This window comes from Amblyraja radiata, chromosome 7, assembly GCF_010909765.2.
Source record: "Amblyraja radiata isolate CabotCenter1 chromosome 7, sAmbRad1.1.pri, whole genome shotgun sequence".
Taxonomy (NCBI): domain Eukaryota; kingdom Metazoa; phylum Chordata; class Chondrichthyes; order Rajiformes; family Rajidae; genus Amblyraja; species Amblyraja radiata.
Window position 1 is genome coordinate 66,506,604 of NC_045962.1, and position 24,618 is coordinate 66,531,221.

The window sequence follows — 24,618 nt, forward strand, 5'->3', positions numbered from 1 at the left end:
TAGTATATTGGATTTTATCCTGATTTAAGTCTTTGAGTGCTTTTTTTAGTTCCCTATCCGCTCCAACGAAATTCGAACCATTATCCGATCTTAACGAAGTAACTTGACCCCGTCGACAAATAAATCTCCTTAATGCCTGAATACATGAGTCCGTGTCGAGTGTAGATGCAACTTCAAGATGTACCGCTCTACTCGCCATACAAGTGAAGATCACACCATATCTTTTCACAAGGCTACGTCCTCTCTTAACTTCCATAGGACCGAAATAATCCACCCCCACATCTGTGAATGGAGGTTTGTCTGGAGTGATCCTCTCCAAAGGCAAGTCTGCCATCTTCTGTATACCAAGTTTCCCACGCTCTCGCGTGCATATGATGCAATTTTTTATTATCTTTCTTGCTGCTGAATTTGCCTTGGTAACCCAATATTTTTTACGAAGTTGGGATAGCATGTAATTTCTTCCTCCATGCCCAATTTGTTCATGAATATGCCGTAATAATAATGTTGTTATGTAAAAGTCCTTAGCGAGAATGATAGGACGTTTCATTTCTTCAGGCATTGCCAATCTGTTTAGGCGTCCACCCATCCGCAGAAGATCTCCTTCCCAAATTGGGTCGAGCTTATACAATTGACTACTTCTTTTTACCCCTTCTCCACCAGCTTGTAATGTTAATATCTCTTCTTTGTATTTCTGCCTTTGACAGAAAGAAATGATCGCATTTTCTGCTTTGAGGAGATCATCAAGACATAGCTAGGTGAAGCTTCAAAAACTTGCGTCTGGAATTTGATTTCCTTTTCCCTTTCCGCAGGATTCTTCTCCAAGATACTTTCTGTTATTTGTTTCTTTTCCCGAATTTTCATCAACAATCTTGTTTTTATTTTAAGAAACCAGGCTACCGATGTTCTCAATTTATTCCATGATGAAAAGTGGGTAATTAAACTATTCACGATGTCATATGAGTTTTTTTCAATCACATTCACCGAATGTTTTGTTTAATTTCCGGATCTGTTGTAGAGATTTCAAATCCGAGTTCAAGCTTTGGCCATTCTCTACTTGGCTTACTAAGAAACTTTGGCCCATTGATCCATCTCTGGTTATTATGAAAGCAATTTGCTGTTTGTCCCCTAGAGGCTTCATCCGCAGGATTTTCCTTTGTATTAACATATCTCCATTGAGAAACATTAATAGCTCCTAGTACAAAGGAAACTCTATTTGCAACAAATGTCATAAAACGTTTGTTTTCATTGTTAATGTATTTCAAAACCGTAGTACTATCGGTCCAGAAGGTAGATTCTTCCAGTTGAAATTGCAGTTCCTTTTTCAGCATTATGTCAATTTTCACAGCTAAGACTGCTGCTGTAAGTTCCATTCTGGGAATCGTCTTTTGCTTCAATGGTGCTACTCTGGCTTTTCCCATTACGAATGCAACATACACTCTTTTGTTTACATCTTGTAGTCTTAAGTATGAAACAGTCCCATAACCACTTTCGCTGGCATCCGAAAAGTGATGCAGTTGCGCATTTCCGATATTACCAATGGTTTTAGGCTTTATACACCGATCTACTTTAAACGTTGACATTTTTTGGAGGTCTTTTAACCATTCTGTCCAACTGTGAGAAGATGTTTGAGTTATACTCTCATCCCAACCAAGTTTTTCTCGACACAGATTCTGTAAAATTAACTTGGCTGGCAGTGTAAATGGTGCCAGAAATCCCAAAGGATCATATACTGAACCAATCACAGATAAGATACCCCTTCTTGTGCATGGTCGTTCCTGAATTGACAATTTAAACTTAAACACATCCGTTTCCACACACCAGTGCAGTCCCAGTGCCCTTTCCATTGGCAAGTTGTCTTTGTCTAAATCCATCACCTTGGTTTCTTCGGCTCTGTCATCTGGTGGAATGCTTTCCAAAACAGCACGACTGTTGCTGACCCACTTGGTAAGTACAAATCCTCCCTTATTGCAGAGAAAGGTTAGGTGCTTCACTATTTGAATTGCCTCTAACTCGGTAGATACGGATTTTAGGCAATCGTCCACATAAAAATTATTTTTCAAAGTGGAAATTACCTCCTCTGGGAAATAATCTTTATTATCCTCTGCGGTTTTCCTCAAAGCGAAATTCGCACAACTTGGAGATGACACTGCTCCGAAAAGATGTACTTTCATTCGGTAATCAACAAGGTCTTGCTGCACATCCCCTTCAGGCCACCATAAGAATCGCAGATAATCAATATGTTTACCAGTTACTTTCACTTGATAAAACATTGCTCTGATATCAGCCATCAAAGCTATCGGTTCTTGCCTAAATTTGATGAGAACTCCAAGGAGCGAGTTAGTAAGGTCTGGACCTTGCAGTAATTCACTGTTAAGTGATGTCCCTTTAAAGACTGCCGCGCAGTCAAAGACCACCCTCAATGTCCCTTTCTTCGAGTGGTACACCCCATGGTGCGGAATATACCAGATCTCTCCATCATCTCGATATAGTTGATTCATTGGTATCCTTTCAGCATAATCGTTATTAATCATATTCTGTAAGAAGGATGTATATTCCTCTTGAAATTTCGTGTTCTTAACAAATTTACGTTTCAAACCATGAATACGCTGTTCAGCCATATAGCGATTATTTGGTAAATTGACACTTTCCTTCTTGAAAGGTTAATCCAAACAATAATGTCCATTTTTCATCTTAACTGAATGGTTCATAATATCTAAGAATTTCAATTCTTCTTTAGACATTTCTTCATGTTCTTGGCTGGTACTTTCATTGAAGTCATGATTATATTGCTTCATTAACAGCTTTTCCAATTTACCTGTAGATATTTGGTTAACAGCAACAGCACGGCAATTCATTTTGCTGGTGCTTTCCTTATTCTTACCCAAGGAGCCATAAATAACCCATCCTAGTAGGGTCTTCATAGCATACGGTCCATCCCCTTGGCTCCTAATTATCTGTACAGGTTCTAATGCTCTCAGGGCATTCGTTCCAATAAGTAAGTCAATATCAGAATTTATCTTTGTTATTTTGACTTCTTTCAGGTAAGGCCATTGCTGTAAGTCTTCACATCTGGGTACATTTTGACGACCAACAGGCATTGTTTCATGTGTGAAAACCTCTGAAATTGGAATAAAATTATCTTCATCCAAACTGGATATCTCCATATTTGTTATATAATAACTCTGGTAATCCTTTTCTTTATTCATGGTACGCATTTGAATTTTAACTTTCTCTCCAGTAATGTCCAACCTTCTCATCAAATTCTCTGTGCAAAAAGTAGCTGAACTCCCATGATCCAGAAATGCATATGTTTGCAACACTACATTAGTTTCCCTATTTCTCACTTGTACTGGTAAAATAGAGAAAATGCATGCTTTCTCTCCGGCCCCAATATGTGCAGTTACTTGAGGCGAGGTGATAGCATTTACATCCGCTGACTCCTTTTTCTGCTCAGTATGATCTGGCTCTTTCTTTACAGTATGAAGCACATCAGGATGATTCTGCTTACATTTGTCACAAATTATTGGACACTTACAGTCTTTTACCATGTGCCCTTTCTTTAAACATCCATAGCAGATTCCATTCCTTTTTAAAAAGTCCATCTTTTTTTCATATTTCTTTTCCTTAAATTTACGACACCATCTTATGGTGTGACCTACTTCATCACAAAATGGACAGAATTCATTCTTTCTGGTCGGTGCATCCTCTTTTGCACCACCTAACACCTTCTCAGGTATTATATTGGTAGCAAAATTGCTTTTCTTAGGCCCTGTCTTTTGTTTAGTTTTGACATAGGTAGAACCCTTATAAATTGCAAGTGGCTTGGCTTCTTCAATAATCCCGCTGCATGAATCTGACATGTACCGTACTTCTCTTTCTAAATATTCCACCAGGTCTGGTAGCCTGGCTACTTGTTTGCTCTTATCACGTATTTCACCTGCCCTATCTCTCCACTTTTCTCTCATTCTTCTGGGCAACTTGCTAATGATGATTCTCATAGAAACATAGAAACATAGAAAGTAGGTGCGAGAGTAGACCACCAGGTCCGTCGAGCCCGCACCGCCATTCGCTCATGGCTGAACACTAAACAGACACACTTACCCACAAACAGTAGACACAAGACACAGAACACAAGACACTACCCTCCCCTTTATACCGCTATCACCCCTCTCCACCCCAAGAACCTCGTGATCTCCTGGGGGAGGCAAAAAAACGGATAAAAACCCAGGTCCAATTCGGGAAAAAAATCCGGGAAATTCCTCTCCGACCCCAATCCAGGCGATCGACACTTGTCCAGGAGATCACTCAGGTCTTACTATACTAACCATACCTAGGTCCATATCCCTGCCCTCTCCCCGTAGCCCCTTATCCCCTTGGCAGCTAAAAAAACATCTATTTTAGTCTTAAATATATTTAACGTTTCTGCTTCCACTGCTCCCTGGGGCAGTGAATTCCATAAATTAACCACCCTCTGGGTGAAGAATTTCTTCCTCATCTCAGTTTTAAAAGAGCCCCCCCTTATTCTGCAACTATGTCCCCTAGTTCTCGTTTCCCCGATCATTGGGAACATCCTCGGTGCATCCACCCGATCAAGGCCCCTCACGATCTTATATGTTTCAATGAGATCGCCTCTCATTCTTCTAAACTCCAAAGAGTAGAGTTCCAGCCTACTTAACCTTTCCTCATATGTCAATCCCCTCATTGCAGGAATTAATCTTGTAAACCTTCGCTGCACTGCCTCCAGGGCTAGTACATCCTTTCTTAAGTATGGACCCCAGAACTGTACACAGTATTCCAAATGTGGTCTCACTAATACTGTGTACAGCTGCAGCAAGACCTCCGTGTTTTTATACTCAATCCCCCTAGCAATAAAGGCCAAAACTCCATTGGCCTTCCTGATTGCTTGCTGCACCTGCATACTAACTTTTAGTGATTCATGTACTAATACCCCTAGATCCCTTTGCGTTGCATTACAACGCAGCTCCTCCTCATTTAGAAAATAACTTGCCCTATCATTTTTTTTCCCAAAGTGAATGACTTCACATTTATTAGTATTAAATTTCATCTGCCAAGTTGTTGCCCACTCACCTAGCTTATCTATATCCTTTTGCAGACTCTTCCTATCCTCCTCATCCCCTACTTTTCCTCCCATTTTTGTATCGTCCGCAAATTTTGATATATTACACTTGGTTCCCTCCTCCAAATCATTTATATAAATTGTGAACAACTGGGGTCCCAGCACCGACCCTTGCGGAACCCCGCTAGTTACCGGTTGCCATCCCGAGTATGAACCATTTATCCCCACTCTCTGCTTCCTATTTGTTAGCCAATCCTCTACCCATGCTAATATATTACCCCCAATCCCATAATTTTTTATTTTTAGCAATAGTCTCTTATGTGGCACCTTGTCAAAAGCCTTTTGGAAGTCCAAGTATACCACATCCACCGGTTCCCCTTTATCCACCCGGGTTGTTACTTCCTCAAAGAATTCGAGCAGATTCGTTAAACAGGACTTCCCCTTCACAAAACCATGCTGGTTCTGTCCGATGAAGTCATGTTTATCCAAGTGCCCCGTTAGTGTTTCTTTAATAATTGTCTCTAACATTTTACCCACCACCGATGTTAGACTAACCGGTCTATAGTTACCCGCCTTCTGTTTACTTCCTTTTTTAAATATAGGTGTTACATTGGCCATTTTCCAATCCACTGGGACCGTTCCTGCCTCCAGGGAGTTTTGGAAAATTATCACCAATGCATCCACAATCCCCACCGCTATCTCCCTCAAGACCCTTGGATGTAATCCATCAGGCCCAGGGGATTTATCCTCCTTCAGTCTCATTAATTTCCCTAATACCACCTCCTTGGTGATCTTAATAGTATTTAGCTCCTCCATTCCTACCGCCCCCTGTTTATCCAGCGTTGGAATATTTTTTGTGTCTTCTATGGTGAAGACTGATACAAAATACTCGTTTAATGCCTTTGCCATTTCCATGTTCCCCACCAACAACTCTCCAGTCTCACCCTCCAATGGACCAACGTTCACCTTAGCCACCCTTTTTCTTTTTATATAGCTATAAAAACTCTTACTATTAGTTTTTATGTTGTTCGCTAAATTCCTTTCATAGTCTATTTTCCCCGTCTTAATTAATCTCTTAGTTATTTTTTGCTGACCTTTAAATGCTTCCCAATCCTCTACCCTCCCACTATCTCTGGCTACCTTATATGCCCTTGCCTTCAGCCGAATACTATCCTTTATAGTTTTACTGAGCCATGGCTGACTGTTCTTACCCTTACCCCTTTTTTTCTTCATAGGAATAAATTTTTCTTGAAGGTTATACAGTAGACCCTTAAACGTACACCACTGCTCATGTACCGTCTTATTCTTGAGTCTGCTATCCCAGTCAACTTTGATCAGCTCAGTCCTCATACCTTCATAATCCCCCTTATTTAGACTAAGCACCCTAGCCTGAGTTTCAACCTGCTCCCCTTCTATTTGAATATGGAATTCGACCATATTGTGGTCACTTGTTCCCAACGAGTCCCTAACTATGACATTTTTAATTAATCCTGCTTCATTACACAGGACCAGATCCAAGATTGCCTCCCCCCTTGTCGGTTCTGTGACATACTGTTCTAGGAACCCGTCTCTAATACATTCTATAAACTCTTCCTCTAGTCTACCCTGCCCAGTTTGGTTTGCCCAATTAATATGAAAATTGAAGTCCCCCATGATTACAGCAGTTCCCTTTTTACATGCGTCAACTATTTGCAGATTTATGTTCTGACTAACAGCGTCACAGCTATTTGGAGGTCTATAAATTACACCCACTAGTGTTTTTTTCCCCTTGTTATTCTCTATCTGTACCCAAGCTGTTTCACTATCCTGATCCTTCAACGCAATATCCTTCCTCTCTATTGCCGTTATTCCCTCCCTTATTAAAAGGGCCACCCCTCCTCCCTTTCTTTCCTGTCTATCTTTCCTAATTGTCGAGTACCCCTCTATATTTAACTCCCAGTCCTGATCCCCTTGCAGCCATGTCTCCGTAATGGCCACGATATCATAACTATATATACTTAATTGCACCGTTAATTCATTTATCTTATTTCGAATACTCCGTGCATTTAGATAAAGCACTTTCAGATGATTTTTACTACCCTTCCTTTCCGTTTTTGCCCCTTTTACATCTAGAGCTTTATCTTCACACATTCTGTCTCCTGTCACATTTTGACTTTCCGCTTCCCCACTGATACCCTGCTCTATTTCCTCTACCCCTGCCGTTATTACCCCCCTTGATACCTCCCCCCCGCTACTTAGTTTAAAGACCTCTCTACTGCCCTAGTTATATGATTTGCCAGGACCCCAGTCCCAGCACCGTTCAGGTGAAGTCCGTCCTTACAGAACAGATCCCCCCTGTCCCAGTACTGGTGCCAGTGGCCCAAGAAACCAAACCCATTTTTCCCACACCAGTCTTTGAGCCACGCATTCAGCTTTTTAATTTTACGTACCCTCGCCGATTTGGCCCGTGGCTCAGGTAGCAATCCGGAGATCAGTACCCTCGAGGTTCTGCTTTTTAATTTATTCCCTAACTGCTCAAACTCCTTTAGCAGATCCTCCTTCCTCGTCCTTCCTATGTCATTGGTCCCCACATGGACCACGACCACTGGATCCTCCCCCTCCCTCTGCAAATTTCTCTCCAGCATCGCAGAGATATCGTTAACCCTAGCACCGGGTAGGCAACACAGCCTTCGGGACATGTTCTGCTGGCCGCAGAGAACCTTATCTACCCCCCGAATAATACTATCCCCTATCACTACGGCATTTCTTCTAACTCCCCCCTCTTGAATGGCCCCCTGATCCACGGTGCTGCAGCCAGGTTGCTCATCCCTCCCACAGCCCCTGATCCCGTCCTTACATTGAGTAAGAGCCTCGGTCATGCTCGTCAGGGACAAGGGCTGTGGCTCCTGCCGCATCTCCTCCTGGTTCCCCCTACCTGCCTCGCTTATGGCCACACCTTCCTTTCCTTGCTCACTGCCTACTGAATTAGTTAAACTGGTCGGTGTGACCATCCCCTGGCACAAAACATCCAGGTAATACTCCCCCTCCCTGATGTTCCGCAGCGTATGAAGTTGGGTCTCCAGCTCATCAATGCGGAGCTCGAGTTCCTCTAGCCTCAAACACTTACTGCAGCTGTAGGGATCATCTACATCAATGGTGTCGACAAATTCCCACATCTCACAGTATTGGCACATCTCCTGGCCGCCCATCTTATATAAGTAATTAACTGGTCCTATTTAAGAATACCCTACCTGGATTACTGTATTGATACACCCCTTATTTATATAATCCTACCTCCTATAAATGGGAAAGTACTCACCCCAGCCGTAAATTACCTACTGGTTTGGCTGTCTAGTGGTAATTCCGTCCGCTCTTCCTGTCTGGTCCACTGCTCCCTTGCAGTGCGTGGCAAACCTCTTTGCCTCTGTTAGCCTCTCGAGCCGCGGCTCCGTCCGTCCGTCCTCCCTCGGCGACAGCACCTGTGGCACCGCGGTCGTGACGTCCCTTCCGTTCCTGCAGAGCCTTCCTGTCCTTTCCAGTTCCCGGTGAGTGCCGCGAACTTGACAGTCTCCACATTCTTTCTCCTTCACTCACTGCAGCTGTTTATCTCTTGTGTCCTCTGACTCTCACTCTGAAGAAACGAGATTCTGCCTGTCCCGCCGAGCTGCACCGACATTTTGTGTCATGACTGGCTTTGACGACGATGGAGGATTACTTGAAAGATTAATTTCCTCCATATAGCCAAGATTTTTCATCGAGCTGCAACATCTTCTCAGAAATATTGCATATTCACTCAATTTATCCACATCTTCTGGCCTGATTTCTTTCCAATCATGGGCCTTTTCAATGTATGCATTCGCAATCCTCTGTTCATCACCAAAACGTTCCTTCAATAATCTTCTCGCCTTTTTATAGCCCTGGTTGTCTGGCTCCATCTGACAACTTTCCACAAGCCCCTTCACCTTTCCTTGTGTGTACTTCACCAGAAACCGTAAGCACTCTTTTTGGTTCATAACTTTCTTCTCTAATACCTCTTCCAGTGCCCTCACGAAAGTTTCATATTCTAAAGGATCTCCAGCATACGTAGGAATTTCAACTGGTGGCAAAATGAGAAATTTATTTCGTCGAGCTATAATCTCGTTGAATTCAGATTGCTTATGTAGCAGTGCCAATAGACCAACCTGATTCCCTTCTCCTTGGTCCACTGGTCCTTCTCGAGTTTGTACGGATGTTCTTATAGTAGCTAGTTTCGGTCCAGCACCCATTTGCTGAGCTGAAGGTTCACTCAACCTATTTAGGTTTTCCAATCCAAGGTATCCTGTGGACTTTGACCGTGGAATCGATTCAACTGCCAATTCACTTTTGGCAGGTCTGGCTCTCTGTCTAGAGCTTATCGCCTTTGATGATCTAGAGCTGCATCTAGACCCTTCACTTTCCAGTATGTCCCTTCTGGCTTTAGCCACCTTCAACTTTGTATCTAATTCCAGTTGTTCCTGACATCGCGCCATTTCTTCTTGCTGTCGCTTTGTCTCATCTTGCTGTCGGGCCATCTCATGTTTTTTCTTCATAGCATCCGCTTCTATTGAGAGCGCTGCTAACTCAGCCTTTGCTCCCAAACGAGCAGAAGCCCTCGAAACCGAACTGGCTGAGCTACCAGATTTACGGCCTGATCTTTGTGAAGATACATTTGAGATACTATCTTCCGGTTCTATTTCATCACCTTCTTCTTCTGGCTTAGTATCTTCTTTTCTGCTACCTTTACTTTTGCTAACTTGCTCTAACCATCCTTCTACAACTTCTTTGGATTCATGATAATACTCCGTATTAAACAGCTTTCTAATCTTCTTCCCCAACTTGTTCCTATCCAATTCAGCCTCCTTGAGAACATAACTTCGACCTTTCTCAGTGAGTTTAAGTTGTCTGGCTGGTCTTTCTTCACCACCATGTGGCTCTTCTGGCATAGCTCTGCCCTCATCTTCCTTCATGATTTAAAAGAGGTCTTGGCAGATTGCCAAGTCTTTAAATTAGTCGAAAAAAAGTCTCTGCTTCTGAGTGACTTTGTTATTATCAACAATTTCTTCCAAAACTAAAACATACTGATAATGTAGAGAACCTCTCTCTAATTCCAGGTGCAAAATAAATGATGCTAATTCCAATGGAATGTTCCTTTATCTCTTTGATTCAAAACAATCCAAGGTCGGTCTGCCTTTCCCAGACACGCTGGAGAAAACAGCTTGTTGAGCTCTATTACAGAATTCTTTCAATTAAAACCGTAATTTTAATTCAAAAGGTAATAATCAATTCGTACTCACAATCCAGTGATACGTCTTCCGATGCGTTCCGATGCTGTTGATAGACCTCAAGGCTCCTCCTGGCCGAGATCTTCTTCTTCTTCTGTCCCAATCTCTGGGACTGGCAATTACCCCCTGCCGGAGGTATCCTTCGACTTAATGTAGCGGCAGATTTTTCAGATCTTTCAGGAAATTAACTCCCTAGCCACTAATTGGTTGAGAGGGGATAAGGGGAATATCTTCGGTACGCATGCAAGCTGCCTCAGAGACTTACAGAGCTTCTACTTTCATAAAGCTTCAGCACACAGTCTTTTAATGAATATTTTCTTTATTGTAGATATAAAACAGTAAGATACATCCAAGGTTTTCCGACTTGTTCCAGCAATCTTCTTCGAACTCCAGCGCATTGCTTCAGATACTAGAAAACTCTTCGTGTCTTCTTCTTCACATGAGGCTTGACATGCTTGACATGGTCGAAGGATAAACCTTCTCCCTCTCCTGTCCAAAACGAATTCCCAACTAAACTAACACGCAAGCAGTTAAGCTGCATAAACACGCCCCAAGACACGTCATAAAATCCCACCCACATTATAACGGGCTGGCTAAAATTTAAAGGAACATGCCATCCACAATGACATGCAAAATAGGCCAAATGGCCACTACAATTGGGACAATTTTTGGGGAAGATGCAGACCAAGATGTTTACACCTAAACCAGTAATGGGCTAACATTATAGTGAGGAGATTTGCTAGCGCTACTGGGGATGGTTTAAACTGAGATGGTAGGGGAATTGGGCTCAAGAGTAAATATTCAGATGGAAAGGTACAGTCACCAAGAGGAGAGAAAGGTAGTAGGTCCAGGAGGCAGAGCAGGTGGGTAAATGCACATGAGAGGAATACAAAACTTAATGAGTGCTGGCATAACTCAGCAGGTCAAGCAGCATCTGTGGAGGGAATAGATATGCGACATTTCAAGTCAGGACATATTGCATTTTGTGTTTTACTCAAGATTCCAGCATCTGCAGTTCCTTGAGTCTAGAAAGGGGCTGTCCAATTTGGGCGACCTAATTGGCGAGTTTAGTAGAGTTTGAAAAAATGACATGTTGAAGACCTCCTTCGACTATGTAGAAGACCTCCTTCGACTATGTTGAAGACCAGCTTCGACTAGCTACGACTAGCTACAACTAACTTTGGGACAATTGGACACCGAATAGTGGAGAGTGAAGACGACCTCCTTCGATCTCCTTCGACCTCGCTTCGACTATGATGAAGACTATCTACGATTACCTTCGACTACCCTCGATTACCTACGACTAACACGGCGACCTACTACGACTTACTACGACCTACCACGACCTATTACGACTAAACCTACGAGTAAAGAAAGTATCGATTTTTTCCAAGGCAACCTTTTTTAACTCACGGGCATTTATTAACATATTGAAAAAAACGCCACGACCTAGCTGAGGCCTCGAGTACGTGGAGACCACTATCGAGCATGAAAGAGATACGAAGACCTCCTATGACCTCGTGTCGACCATGCTGCGAGTATGAGTCGAGGGCAAACTCACCAGAACTCACGGATTAGGTTGCCCAAGTGGGACAGGCCCTTAATAAGGGTAAATAGTAAGATTAAACGGGAACTTACCAGTTCGAAGTTTGATCGTTATTTTATGAGGAGCAACGTTGAGGGATTACGTGAAGAACCCGCCAGGACGCATGCATGTCATTCTTCAAAGCAGCGGTGTGAAATCACAGATAACAGTAATGACCTGAACATAGTAAGAGTAGAGAAAAAAGGATACCAGTTGAACTTTATGATCGAGGGTGGGAGCGGAGGGCACGTAATCCCTCAAAGTTACTCCTCATAAAATAACGATCAAACTTCGAACTGGTAAGATCTCGTTTAATCTTACTATTTTACTTCGGAGTCGCGTGAGTGACTACGTGAAGATTTCAAAGCTCTGTGATTTCATGCCGTGGAAACGAGTCCATGCCTCACAACTGCCTTAATTGACTAAGGGAGGAAATAGTGTTAACGTATTCAAACATGAATCCAACATTGAAATTCCATGATGAACTATTAACAACAATTATAGCCCCTGTCTTATGGGGTAATCATGATACAGATCTAATTTTGATTCTGCAATGTCACATCTCATTGCTTCTGTGCTGTTTAGAGTTCTCTATGTATAAGAACAAATGTCTCATAATGCATTGGTAATCATCTATTGGGTATGCACTGAACTCTATATGAGGCCTGATGATCCTGGTCTGTTCTGTTAAACTCATTCGTGGATGTAAAAAGTTATTTTACTCGTAGAAGAGGTGTTACTATCCAGCCTTGATTTATGTAAAGACTGAATTCTGTGTGCTGAGACCAATGCCATTAGCATGACCATGTCATGTGCAAGTCTATGCAGGGACAGAGCTGTAGCTGGTGACCAATTCCTCAGTAATGTTGGACTATACTCATATACCATATAAGGGAAAACTAGTCCTTGGGGATAATATTAAAAATTCCTTTCATGAGTTTAGTCAGCAGGGGGTGAGACCCGACAGAATGACGCTCTGATCCTTGCCCCAGAATACTGAAAAGGCACTACTGGCGCAGTTTGTGGCACTAAACTGAGCCCCTCATCATAATGGAGGCTAGCCAGGAATTTCAGAACAGAGTTATGTTCGTCGTACAGTAGTGATGTTGTTCCTAGAACAATATTTCCCACTTCCTGATGTGGACCCGATATAGGTTCTTTCTGGACTGCCTGTGAGCCGCTGTATATGTTCATTGTTCGGTTCGTTAGTCCCAGGTCCGGAAATGGTTACTTAAGATTCTGCTGACGAACACATTTGTCCTATTATGGTAGGGATGATTTTCCCGCCCGTTACGGGATGAACCAACAATCTGGTTATTTCGGAACGGAGAGCCATGTTTAGTTGTATTTTGCGTAATACCCAACTGATGAGGCAGAAAGGAGGGAATGCATAGAAAGAACAATCCCCCCCCCCCCTGCCCCCCCTCCCCTGCCCCCCCTCCCCTGCCCCCCCCCCCCCCCCCCCTGCCCCAGTCTGATTCCCAAGAAACACAGATAGGCAACTGATGATTAAGCCGAGATGCAATAGATCAATCTCTGGTGTTTCATATCATGCTGCAATATCAGCAAACACTTTGCGGCCCAACATCCATTCAATGTTTGTCATGAATTTGCGTGACCTGGTGTCTGCCAATAAATTTGAGGTTACCTGGTAGGTAACTAGCTGATATTCAAATGTTTTTCTGAATACACCATTGCCAAATTGTGTTAGCCGGATTATCACATGATACCGATTTGATTCCACCCATGTAGTTAGTATATGTCACCATGGTGGTGTTATCAATCTGTAGTCTAACATGCAGGTGATGCATTTCTGAACAGTATGATTTTAGTCCATAGAACGCACCCAACATTTCCAAGTAGTTTATGACATGTATCTGAAGCAATGATGCTTCTTGTGCATCCCATCTATATCCACAACTAGAGATGGGGTTAGTAACACGCCAACCATGAACACTGGCATCAGTTTGTAGCACCACTGAATGGTTGCTGACAATGATAGGGTTTGAACAATGCCCAATAGAAACATAGAAACATAGAAATTAGGTGCAGGAGTAGGCCATTCGGCCCTTCGAGCCTGCACCGCCATTCAATATGATCATGGCTGATCATCACCAGCAATATTTCCCTTATCATTGTAATTCTGTGATTGCTTAGATTGGTAGCCTCATTGGTCTCTACACATGACCAGTATTGATTTTAAGTGCTTATACCTTTGTCCTTGTAATTATTGGTAATACAAAGGTCAAACAGTGTGGCTGGAAAGGCCACAGTATTGCCAATTACCCTTGCTACCAGTCGAATAGGTGGTTTACTGATGTCAATGAGGTTGTTGGCCTCAGTTAAGATGTACCTTCCTTTGATAAGTTACCCACATGTAGACTGAGTCAAAGGTGAACCCCAAGTAGTCCTTAGTGGTGGAAGGTGTTAGCTTAGAATTAATAACGTCTATAATCCTTCCGCATAGGCACCGTATAGTAAGCATCTTTCAATGGATGCAATCCATAAAGTAGCCTATGGAATCAATTGTTTGGCAGTAACAAAGGTTTCCAATTTCGAATGAATTTACTGCACAATGTATTCAGGTTTGTCAGACCTGAATGATTGGTAACCACATCTTTTTGTTTTTCGTAAAGATATTGACACGAATTCCAAAGAGTCGTGTTGGGATTTCCCCATGATTCCCTAGCATCTAGCCTCTCCAGTTCAGCATGCGCTTCCAGTTTTTTTTATCGTGAAGGCACGAACGTTCAGTTCGGCACATGCTGAACCGGGAAATTTTGTGCACAAATTCAATTGTATATCCCTGAACACTAGGTAGAAAATAAGTGTTAGTAGTTATTGCACTCCATGCCTCCCAAGAAAATGTAATCTACACACCAATTTGTGTTATTTACACCTCCTGTTTTTTGGAAGAGACCAGACCCCCCTACCTCCATGGTGACCAGTGGAAAGTTTGTTTTCTTCCTTGCAGTCGCCGTAGAGATTGTGGCGTCGGTTTTTGGATTTGGGATTTGGGGTTGCACGTCTTCCACGAAGGCCGGTCTGGGCCAGGCCTAAAAGACCTCTGTCCTGTAGCCCGGCCTTTGAGCTTTCACCAGCTTCTGTGTGTCTTCCTGCTGGTGGGTGCGTGGAGGTGCTGTTGTTGTGTGTAGGAGATCCTGCCTGTTGCCGCCTTTATGAGCCCCAGAGTATTGGCCTCCTTATTGAGCTCTTTTTCCTGTTTTGACAGGTTGTCCCCAAGTAGTAATATTGGTGGTTTAATCCCTCCAGGTCTGCACAGCTCTGCAAACTTAGGGTTTAAAGCTGGGCGGATGGCGTTCTCCTGAGACTATTAATCTCATACTCCATATTGCAGAATAATGCCACAGCGTCTTAGCTAAACATCCTGCCTTCTGACTCCCGTTCCAATGTGTTTTCAGATGTAACTGTTCACCGTGGGAAATTTTTGAGGGATACCCATTTTCCGGTGCCAAATATTTGGCAGTAGTGTCTATTACAGCCATGTTCCTGTAGTTGTTTTTAGATGTACAAACTTGGACTCCTTTTCCAGGAGGTTTCCTTGTTCTTGCACCCCCTGCACACTGATTTCTTCCTTCAGCAAAACCCCTCTTCAGAGCCAGCCCAGAATTGGCTCCCAGTACTCCCCTCTGTCGAGGGAGATGCACTATGCAGCCCTGATAATGTGCTGCCATGGGTGTATTATATACCCATTGTGACTAGACTCCATCTCCCAGAGTCCGTCACAGTGGAGCATGTGCTCCATAAGCCGTTCCATTTGGCCCCAGTAACGCTGGTCCCCGCGGCATTTCTTTGCAGTTCGACGTCAGCCAAGTCGGGCACAGCTGATCCCACTAACGGTGATCTGGTGCCGTCAGCCGCTGCTGGCTGTCCGCAACTCCGTAATTCTTCCCAGCCAGTGCAGCCCTTGTGGACGCCTGTCCATAGTTTCCCCCTGTGAAAAACAGCACGGGAAACAAAGCATGACCGCAGTAATTCCCTTACCTGTCGGTCTTGGTTTTTAAAAAAACTTGCCACTTCAGGGGAATACTCCCCCCCACCTGCCGTTTTGACTTGTCAGAGTCAACGGCTCTGTCTGTGTAGTCTTCCCGCCCGGCCGTGGTGTTGATCTGGCTGGTGCGGGTGCCAAGTCGGGCACAGCTGATCCCACTCACGGTGATGCTGGTGCCTTTAGCTGCTGCTGGCTGCCCGCAACTCTGCGGTTTCCCCAGCCAGTGCAGCCCTTGTGGACTCTTGTCCATATTTTCCCCCTGTAAGAAACAGACACGGGAAACAAACACGACCGCAGTAATTCCCCTACCTGTCGGTCTTGGTTTTAAAAACTTGCCGCTGTAGGGGAATGCTCCCCCCGCCTGCCGTTTCAACTTGTCAGAGTCAACGGCTCTGATCTGTGTAGCCTTCCCGCCCGGCCGTGGTGTTGATCTGGCTGGCGCGGGTGCTAAGTCCGGCACAGCTGATCCCATTCATGGTGATGCTGGTGCCTTCAGCTGCTGCTGGCTGCCCGCAACTCCGCGGTCCTCCCCAGCCAGCTTTAGATGCAGCCCTTGTGGACTATTTTTGTCCAGTTTCCCCCTGTAAAAACAGCGCGGGAAACAGAAAATGACCGCAGAGTAATTCACTTACCTGTCGGTCGCGGTTTCAAATTTTACCGCTGCGGGGGAACGCTCCACCCCGCCTGTCGTTTCGCAATGCGTGAAGCGATATGACACGCATGCGTCCTGGCAGGTTCTTCACGTAGTCACTCACGTGACTTCGAAGTAAAATTGCATCCATATTAATGCAATGAGTCTGACTAGTAAGATAGAAAAAACTGAAAGCTTTAATTAGCACGCAGGACTATGATATTATGGGTAGAGATTATGAACAAAAAGGTTATAATTACTTTGTTATGGTGCATTAGAGACCATCTAACAATAACAAAATATAGAGGACAGATATGTAGGTAAATAGCAGAAAGAAGTGATACAAATAGGATTATAGTGCTAGGGATTTCAGATTCCTGAATATTAACTAGAACTACCTGAGCATAAAAGCTCAGAATGGGCAAAATATTTTAGGTATTTCCAGGAGAGCTTTTGGCACAGTATGAAGACAGACTAATGAGAAAAGGAGCGTTTCATAGATGATGTCTTGGGGAATGTAAGCAGACAGATGGAGCAAATGTCACTGGAGGAACATTTTGAAGATAATGATCAGAACTGTATATTTCAAAGTGGTCATGGAAAACGATAAGGCAAAAACTTTTAAATTTGGAGGAAGGACAATTTCATTAAAATAAGACAGGATCTGGCAAAGGTTGACTAGGAACATCGAGCTGGAGGTAGGTTTATATTTGCAATCCAATCAAAGGAGAAACAGTGAGAGCTTAAGGCCAACATGTTCCTGTAAGGCTGAAAATCAATAGGAACAAATACATGGAAACGTGGATGTCGAGGGATACCAAAGGTTTGATTTTTTTAAAAGAACAGCGCAGCAGTTATAGTCAACTAATGCTGGGGTGATTGGGGGTGGGGGGGGGGGGGGGGTTTACAGAGTGTAACAAGGGTAGGGTCGCTTTAAGAAATTAGGAAACCAAAGAGAGGTCACAAAGATGAGTCATGCAGCAGACAGTATTAATGTAAAAATGCAAGTATTTAAGGCAAAAGAATAACCTGGGAAAGAGTAGAGCCCATTTAAATCAGGAGATATCTGTGTGTGGAGCCAGTAGATATAGGCAAAGTCCTAAATGAAAGCTTTTTGTGTTATTCATAATGGAAAGATATTTTTTATAGAGAACACAACTCAGCACAGCATTGGATAGTCACTTTGGTTTGAGTGTCTGTGTCGATCAGGTTGCCAATTTATGCTGCCCATACGCCTGCCCCTGGGCTAGATCTCTCAATTCTCTGCCAGTCATAGAGTCATACTACACAGCAACAGGCCCTTTGGCCCCACTCGTCTATACCGACCAAGATGCATGATCTAACTGGTCCCTTTTGCCCACGTTTGGCCCATACCCCTCTAAACCTTCTCTAAATATTATTCCTGTCCAAATGTCTTTTATAGGTTGTTGTTGTAACTGCCTCAACTGCTTCCTCCAGCAGGTCGTCCCATATACCCACAATACTCAGTGTAAGATGCCTTTCGGGTTCCTATTAAATCTTTGTCCTCTCGCCTTAAAAGTTCATGTGACTGTCTAAGTGCCTTCCAAATATGTATATGGTATCTGCTTTCATCACGTCCCTTGGCAAACTCTTCCATTCACCTACCGTTCTCTCTGCAAAAAAAACATGCATGTAAATCTCATTTAAACTTCCCTCCTCTCACCTTAAAGCTATGTCGTTTAGTATTTGACATTTCCAACATTGAAAAAAAGACTGAGAACTCAGTGAAGCGGAAGGTAAAAACCAAATGTGAGTCTCCATAAATTAGGAGTTGGACGAGATAGTTTGATTGTCATTTGTACTAACAGCATAAGAGGCAAATTGACAAATTAGATCCAAAATGAGAGGTATAAATAGGTTAGCTGAGACTGCAAAAAAAACGTTATTTCCCTTTTCAGAGGTGAATGCAACTTAGACAAAGTAGATTTGGGTAAAAGATTTGAAAGGCACCTGAGTGGGAGCTTTTATCACCCAGACAGTGGTAGGTACCAGAATGAACTGCAGGAGAAAGTGGTGGAAGCAGACTCACTGACACCATTTTAGAAGTGTGTAGACAACACTTGAAATGCTTGTGTTTTGAATGCAATGTCCATCCTGCAAGATGGCATTAATACAGATGGGTGCCAACAGGTCAGCATGGGTGTGTTGGCTGAATGGCCTGTTTCATGCAAAATCACTCTGACTCAACAAGTGAACATTTAAACTGTAATCCCGTTTGCTGGTTCTGTTCTGTAATATCCAATGTTGTAGTACCTGTCATTGCAAATTAAAAATGCAACAATATAATTGTATAAAAAATATATAGGCTGAGTACCAAGATGTCAATGCATTGAGCTATCATGTTCCTATTGAGTAGGCAGAAAAGTCATTTTGTTTCTATTTCTGGTTCAAATCCCACAAGTGAATTGAGATGAAAAATTTATGACATGAAAAAATGTGACATTTCAGAAAGTCAGAGATCTAATCAGCCTGGAAACAGACCCTTCTGAACAGCCTGTCCATGCCAAACAAGTTGCCCAATTGAGCTGTGTAGGAAGGAACTGCAGATGCTGGAGTAACTTTGTGGGGCAGGCAGCATGTCTAGAGAGAAGGATTGGGTGATGTTTCGAGTCGAGACCCTGCTTCAGTCTTCAGAAAACGTTACCCACTCCATCTCTCTGGAGATGCTGCCAGTTCCGCTGAGTTACTCCAGCATTTTGTGCCTAATTGAGCTAGTCCCATTTGCCTGTGCCTGGCCCATATCCCTCCAAACTGTTGCTGTCCATGTACCTGTCCAAGTGTTTTTTAAAAGTCATAATTGTACCTGCCATGGACCACCAAACTCTTATAAGAATGCCTAAAGGGCCTGTCCCACTTATGCGACTACCGGCACCCGTAATAGGTTGCCGAAATTTTCAACATGTTGAAAATTCAGCGGCGACCAGAAAGACGCTATGACTCGTTGGAGACCTGTATGGTCGTGAGAGGTCACCCGCGACATGTTGCCAGGGGTTGCCTGTATGGTCGTGAGAGGTCTCCTATGGTCGTGAGAGGTCTGCAAAGAGTCATAACGTATTTCTGGTCGCCGCTGAATTTTCAACATGTTGAAAGTTTCAGCGACCTATCACGGGTGCCGGCAGTCGCCTGTAAAGGTCGCGTAAGTGGGACAGGCCCTTAATTGTACCAGTCAGAAAAAGAGTCCAGACCAGAAACGTCACCCATCTTTTCTCCAGAAATGCTTTCTGATCGGCTGAGTTACTCCAGCACTTGTGTCTATCATTGTACATGCCTCTTTCACTTCCTCTGGCAGCTTGTTCCATTTACACACCTCCCTCTGTGTGAAAAAACCCAATTTTCAGTTCCATTGTCCACTACCTGTCCTGTTGTTGAGACTTTCATGCACAATTTATCAGCCTCTGCAATGAGTATTCAACCATTACCTTGTGGGCCTCCTATTGAATCTATTCCATAAATCAACCTATCAATCCAGGTTCATGTATTCTGTTTTGCACTTACCATTCACCCAATATCCTTATCCTTATTATTCTCCGCCAACTTGGTTACTCTGTTTATTGTGCTTTTTTCGCTGTATATTATTATCCAGTCTTTTCTCCTTACGTCCATGAACCACCAAACTCTTACTCTTTGTTATTGTTCTTGCCTTTTGCCCTTTCATTGGCGATGGTGCCCACAAGCCATCCTCTTCCTTTCTGAGGTTATCACCTTAAAATTCCTTGTTATTCCTTACCTCTTTCTTTGAAATAACATCCAAGTCTATTACATGGAATATTGTTTTTGAGTTGCTCTTGAAATTTCTGTGAGATAAAGCACCTATAACAGTTCAGATGCAGTGTGAAATTAACAGCATGACATAATTGACTGTTAAAGTGAATAGCAAAGTGCAAATATCATATTTGTTAATGTATTTACTGAAGGCAATGAAATATGCAAAATATATAGGTTATAATGACTGGAAGAAAAGAGGGACCTTGCTATGCATATCTGCAAATCTCTAAGTGAAGTATATAAGATAATTAAGAAAGCATTTGGAAAACTTTATATGTATTTCTGATATCTAAGGGCAGAGATCTCATGCTGGAACTGTGTAAAATACAAATTAAGACACAGCCAGAATATTATGTATAGTTCTGGCCATTACACTGAATGGTCTCCGTGCTGTATTACAAACAGTACGAAACAGATTTACAAAGATACAGCAAAGCATCATTATAACGGACCATGGGAGCGGGTAACAGAATTCATTATTGCCGGTTGTAACCGTGTAAGGAATTATCATTGTACTAGACTAAGTGGGACCCGTTAGGTCCCATTCTCACACGGGAGGCCTGGTCCCCCAACGCAATATTCCACCACTCACGCATAGCCCCCAACAGCGCAGGCGCGGCTGATGGGTTCCAGTTGTGACACCCCTGATCCCCACTGCTCCCCTCACCCCCCCACTCCTCCTCTTGCTCTGCCCCCCCCACTCGACCCCTTGCCCTTCCCCCCCACACATTCACTCCATCCCCCCTCACCTCCTCCCCATCCACTCTTAGTGGCTTTCCGGCGGCACACCCATTCCCGCCCATTGGGTTCCCATTGAGGCGGTGCGTATGGTACCGAGGCAATTGTGGGCCGGCAGGCCGTTGCCGCGCGGAATTTTTGAACACTGTCAGTTTTTCGGGGCCCTGTGCGATGTCGGGACCAGCTCCGCACAACTCCAAATGGCTCCGGCTATCGAAGTGGGACCGGCCCCGCAAGGCCGTACGGCTCAAGCGACTACGTTAGGTCACACTTGCCGCATGCAGTCGCATGCTCCTGGGACAGGCCCTTTACTCTTCTTAGTTCCAGTAATAGTTGCTTCTTTATACTCATTTAAGTTATTTTCTGTTCAGTCTTAGTTCCTGCATTACAAGTAGTCAGATACCATAACCACACACCTATTCAAACAACCATTTAGATTCCTCAATAATGGTAATTAACAATTAAATGTCATAAAACTACATTTTTACATCAAAATTAAACCACTTTAGTTATAGCTTTTTTAGTTTTAGAGATACAGCGTGGAAACAGGCCCTTAGGGCCATGATCCCCCACACATTAACACTATCCTACACACACTAGGGACAATTTACACTTATACCAAGCCAATTAACCTGTACATCTTTGGAGTGTGGGAGGAAACCAAAGATCTCGGATAAAACCCACATGGCCACGGGGAGAACGTACAAACTCCGAACATACAGCACCTATAATCAGGATTGAACCCAGGTCTCCGTGGCTGTGTGCTGTAAAGCAGCAACTCGGCGCCCTGCGCCACCGTGCAACCCCATGGGCCTCAAGTGCTTGGACTGAGCAATGAAGGAAATTAAAGTTGTTGCCATCATCTTCAAATTTGTTTTTCATGATCCCTTTTATAAAGTATGGGTAAGGATAATTAAATGATTGCCCTGTCATTCTTGACATCAACAATATGAAATCACCCCAGGCGCCCTGATGGTACATTCACCTTGGCAACAAGGGTTCATGCTCAAAGTATTTTGATTTATTTTTGCATGAGGCTGTACAAGATGGATATGCAAAGTACTTTTTTAAAAGAGTGAAAAGTGCATTGGAATTCTGTTAATTTCAATATGAAATGCTTCTGTCAATTGACCATAAATACCAATTATTTATTTAGAGGGGATAAATTTAAGGAAAAGCTATGATTGATTTTAAAACTGTGGATATTGTGATTTATTTAAAAGAACTTGGTTAGTTTTATTAAACATTTTTTTTGGAATTGAAACCTAGTCTTTTTAAAGTACAGAGCATTTATGTGCATTGAATCAAAATATATTCATCTGCTAAAATATCCTGATTGTAAGAACTATATTTTAATTCATTATATTTTCTATTTAAAAAAATCCCAATCAATCATTTGCTTCCAGGATGAAGAGACTCTGAGCACAGACGACATTTTATCTACAATAGAAAGGGAAGGTGACAGTATTGCTGTGATACTGTTCAGCGGAGTACAATATTACACTGGACAGCTTTTTGACATGGTTTCAATAACAAGAGCAGGACATGCCAAGGTAAGTTTCACAGATCAACACAACATTGAAATTGAGAATAAATGATTCGACACTACTGTGGTTCCTTTATGTACTACTATGGCTGTTCTATATATTGTGTTTTTTGCACTATCATGGTGCAGTTTACTTACGAATAAGTAATAATTTATTGTGCATTTATTGTTGTTCTTATTGCATCTAATGTGCCTGTAGAGCTGCAGCGCTAGGGTTTTCATTGTTCTGCTTCATATCTGATGCATATGAAAAATGAACACTCTTGACTCAACCTCTTGAAATGAATATAAAATGTTTTGCTGTGGGTGGATAATGGAATAGCAACAGGCATCATTGCATAGCAGAGGGGAAAGGACGGGGGAAAAAAACACAACGATTACTGCAACCTGGTGGGCTGATCCTTGGTGCCGAAGGGCTAGAAATTAGTTTTTTGTAAAGTGGGTGTGTGGATAAAATGTGTGAATGATCTTCAAATAACATCTGTGGATACATATAGAATATAGAACAGTACAGCACAGGAACAGGGACTTCGGTCCATACTGTCCATGCCAAACAAAATGCCAAATTAAACTAATCTGCTCTGCCTGACATTTATTAACATTTTTAAATTAAAAAAGGGACGTGAATAATGTGAAGGGAGTCACGCATGAAGGGAGTCATATTGGTGAGACAACACCTGGAGTATTGTGTACAGTTTTGGCCTCCAAATCTGAGGAAAGACATTCTTGCCATAGAGGGAGTACAGAGAAGACTGATTCCTGGGATGTCAGGACTTTCATATGAAGAAAGACTGGATAAACTCGGCTTGTACTCGCTAGAATTTAGAAGATTGAGGGGGGACCTTATAGAAACTTACAAAATTCTTAAGGGGTTGGACAGGCTAGATGCAGGAAGATTGTTCCCGATGTTGGGGAAGTCCAGGACAAGGGGTCACAGTTTAAGGATAAAGGGGAAATCTTTTAGGACCGAGATGAGAAAAACATTTTTCACACAGAGAGTGGTAAATCTCTGGAACTCTCTGCCACAGAAGGTAGTTGAGGCCAGTTCATCGGCTATATTTAAGAGGGAGTTAGATGTGGCCCTTGTGGCTAAAGGGATCAGGGGGTATGGAGAGAAGGCAGGTACAGGATACTGAGTTGGATGATCGGCCATGATCATATTGAATGGCGGTGCAGGCTCGAAGGGCCGAATGGCCTACTCCTGCACCTATTTTCTATGTTTCTATGTTTCTTTGAAGGAACTGCAGATGCTGGTTTATACCAAAGGGACACAAAATGCTGGAGTAACCCAACGGGCCAGACAGCATCTCTGGTGAAAATGGATAGGTGATGTTTTGGTTTGAGATTCTTCCTCAGTCTAATTTTAGTAGGGAAAGTAGGGGAACAAAACTGGAAGAGAAGAAGAAACAGCACAAATTGGGGCCGGCAACAGATGACCTCAGGCAAGGAGGTTTCCCGATAGGTTGCCTCTTGGCTAGAAACAGGTGTGAGCCCAAGTGGGATACATAGTTGTGAACTGTGGAATTCATTAGACAACTTTTAGTGGAGGAAGGAGGGGAGGAGGGGCGGGGGAGAGGAGGGTGGGGGCAGGAAAGTGTTTGTGGAAGTCATCTAAAATGAGAGCATTCAATGTTTATAGTGCTGGGTAATAAGCTCCCAAAGTGAAATCTGAGGTACTCATGCAGAATTAGGCCATTCGGCCCATCAAGACTACTCTGCCATTCAATCATCTATCTCGCTCTCTCGCCCCAATTCACTTGCCTTCTCCTGTAACCCCTGACAACTGTATTAATCAAGAATCCATCATCTCTGCCATAAAAAAAATATCCATTGACAGCATCAACAGCCTTCTGTGGCAATGAATTCCACAGATTGACCACCCTCTGACTAAAGAAATTCCTCCTCATCTCCTTTCTGAAGGTACGTCCTTATATTCGTTGTGCAGGAGATAGCCCCAATGCAGG

General features: G+C 43.1%; 1 protein-coding gene across 5 annotated transcripts in view; it reads left to right on the forward strand.

Moving 5' to 3' along the window:
• Positions 1 to 24,618, forward strand: part of kynu (kynureninase) — a 253,690-nt gene that overhangs the window by 149,503 nt on the left and 79,569 nt on the right. For all 5 annotated transcript variants that reach the window (XM_033024701.1, XM_033024698.1, XM_033024703.1 and 2 more), the window contains one exon: positions 22,515 to 22,661. In XM_033024701.1, the coding sequence (XP_032880592.1) occupies positions 22,515 to 22,661 (147 nt within the window). The remainder of the gene's footprint in view (positions 1 to 22,514; positions 22,662 to 24,618) is intronic.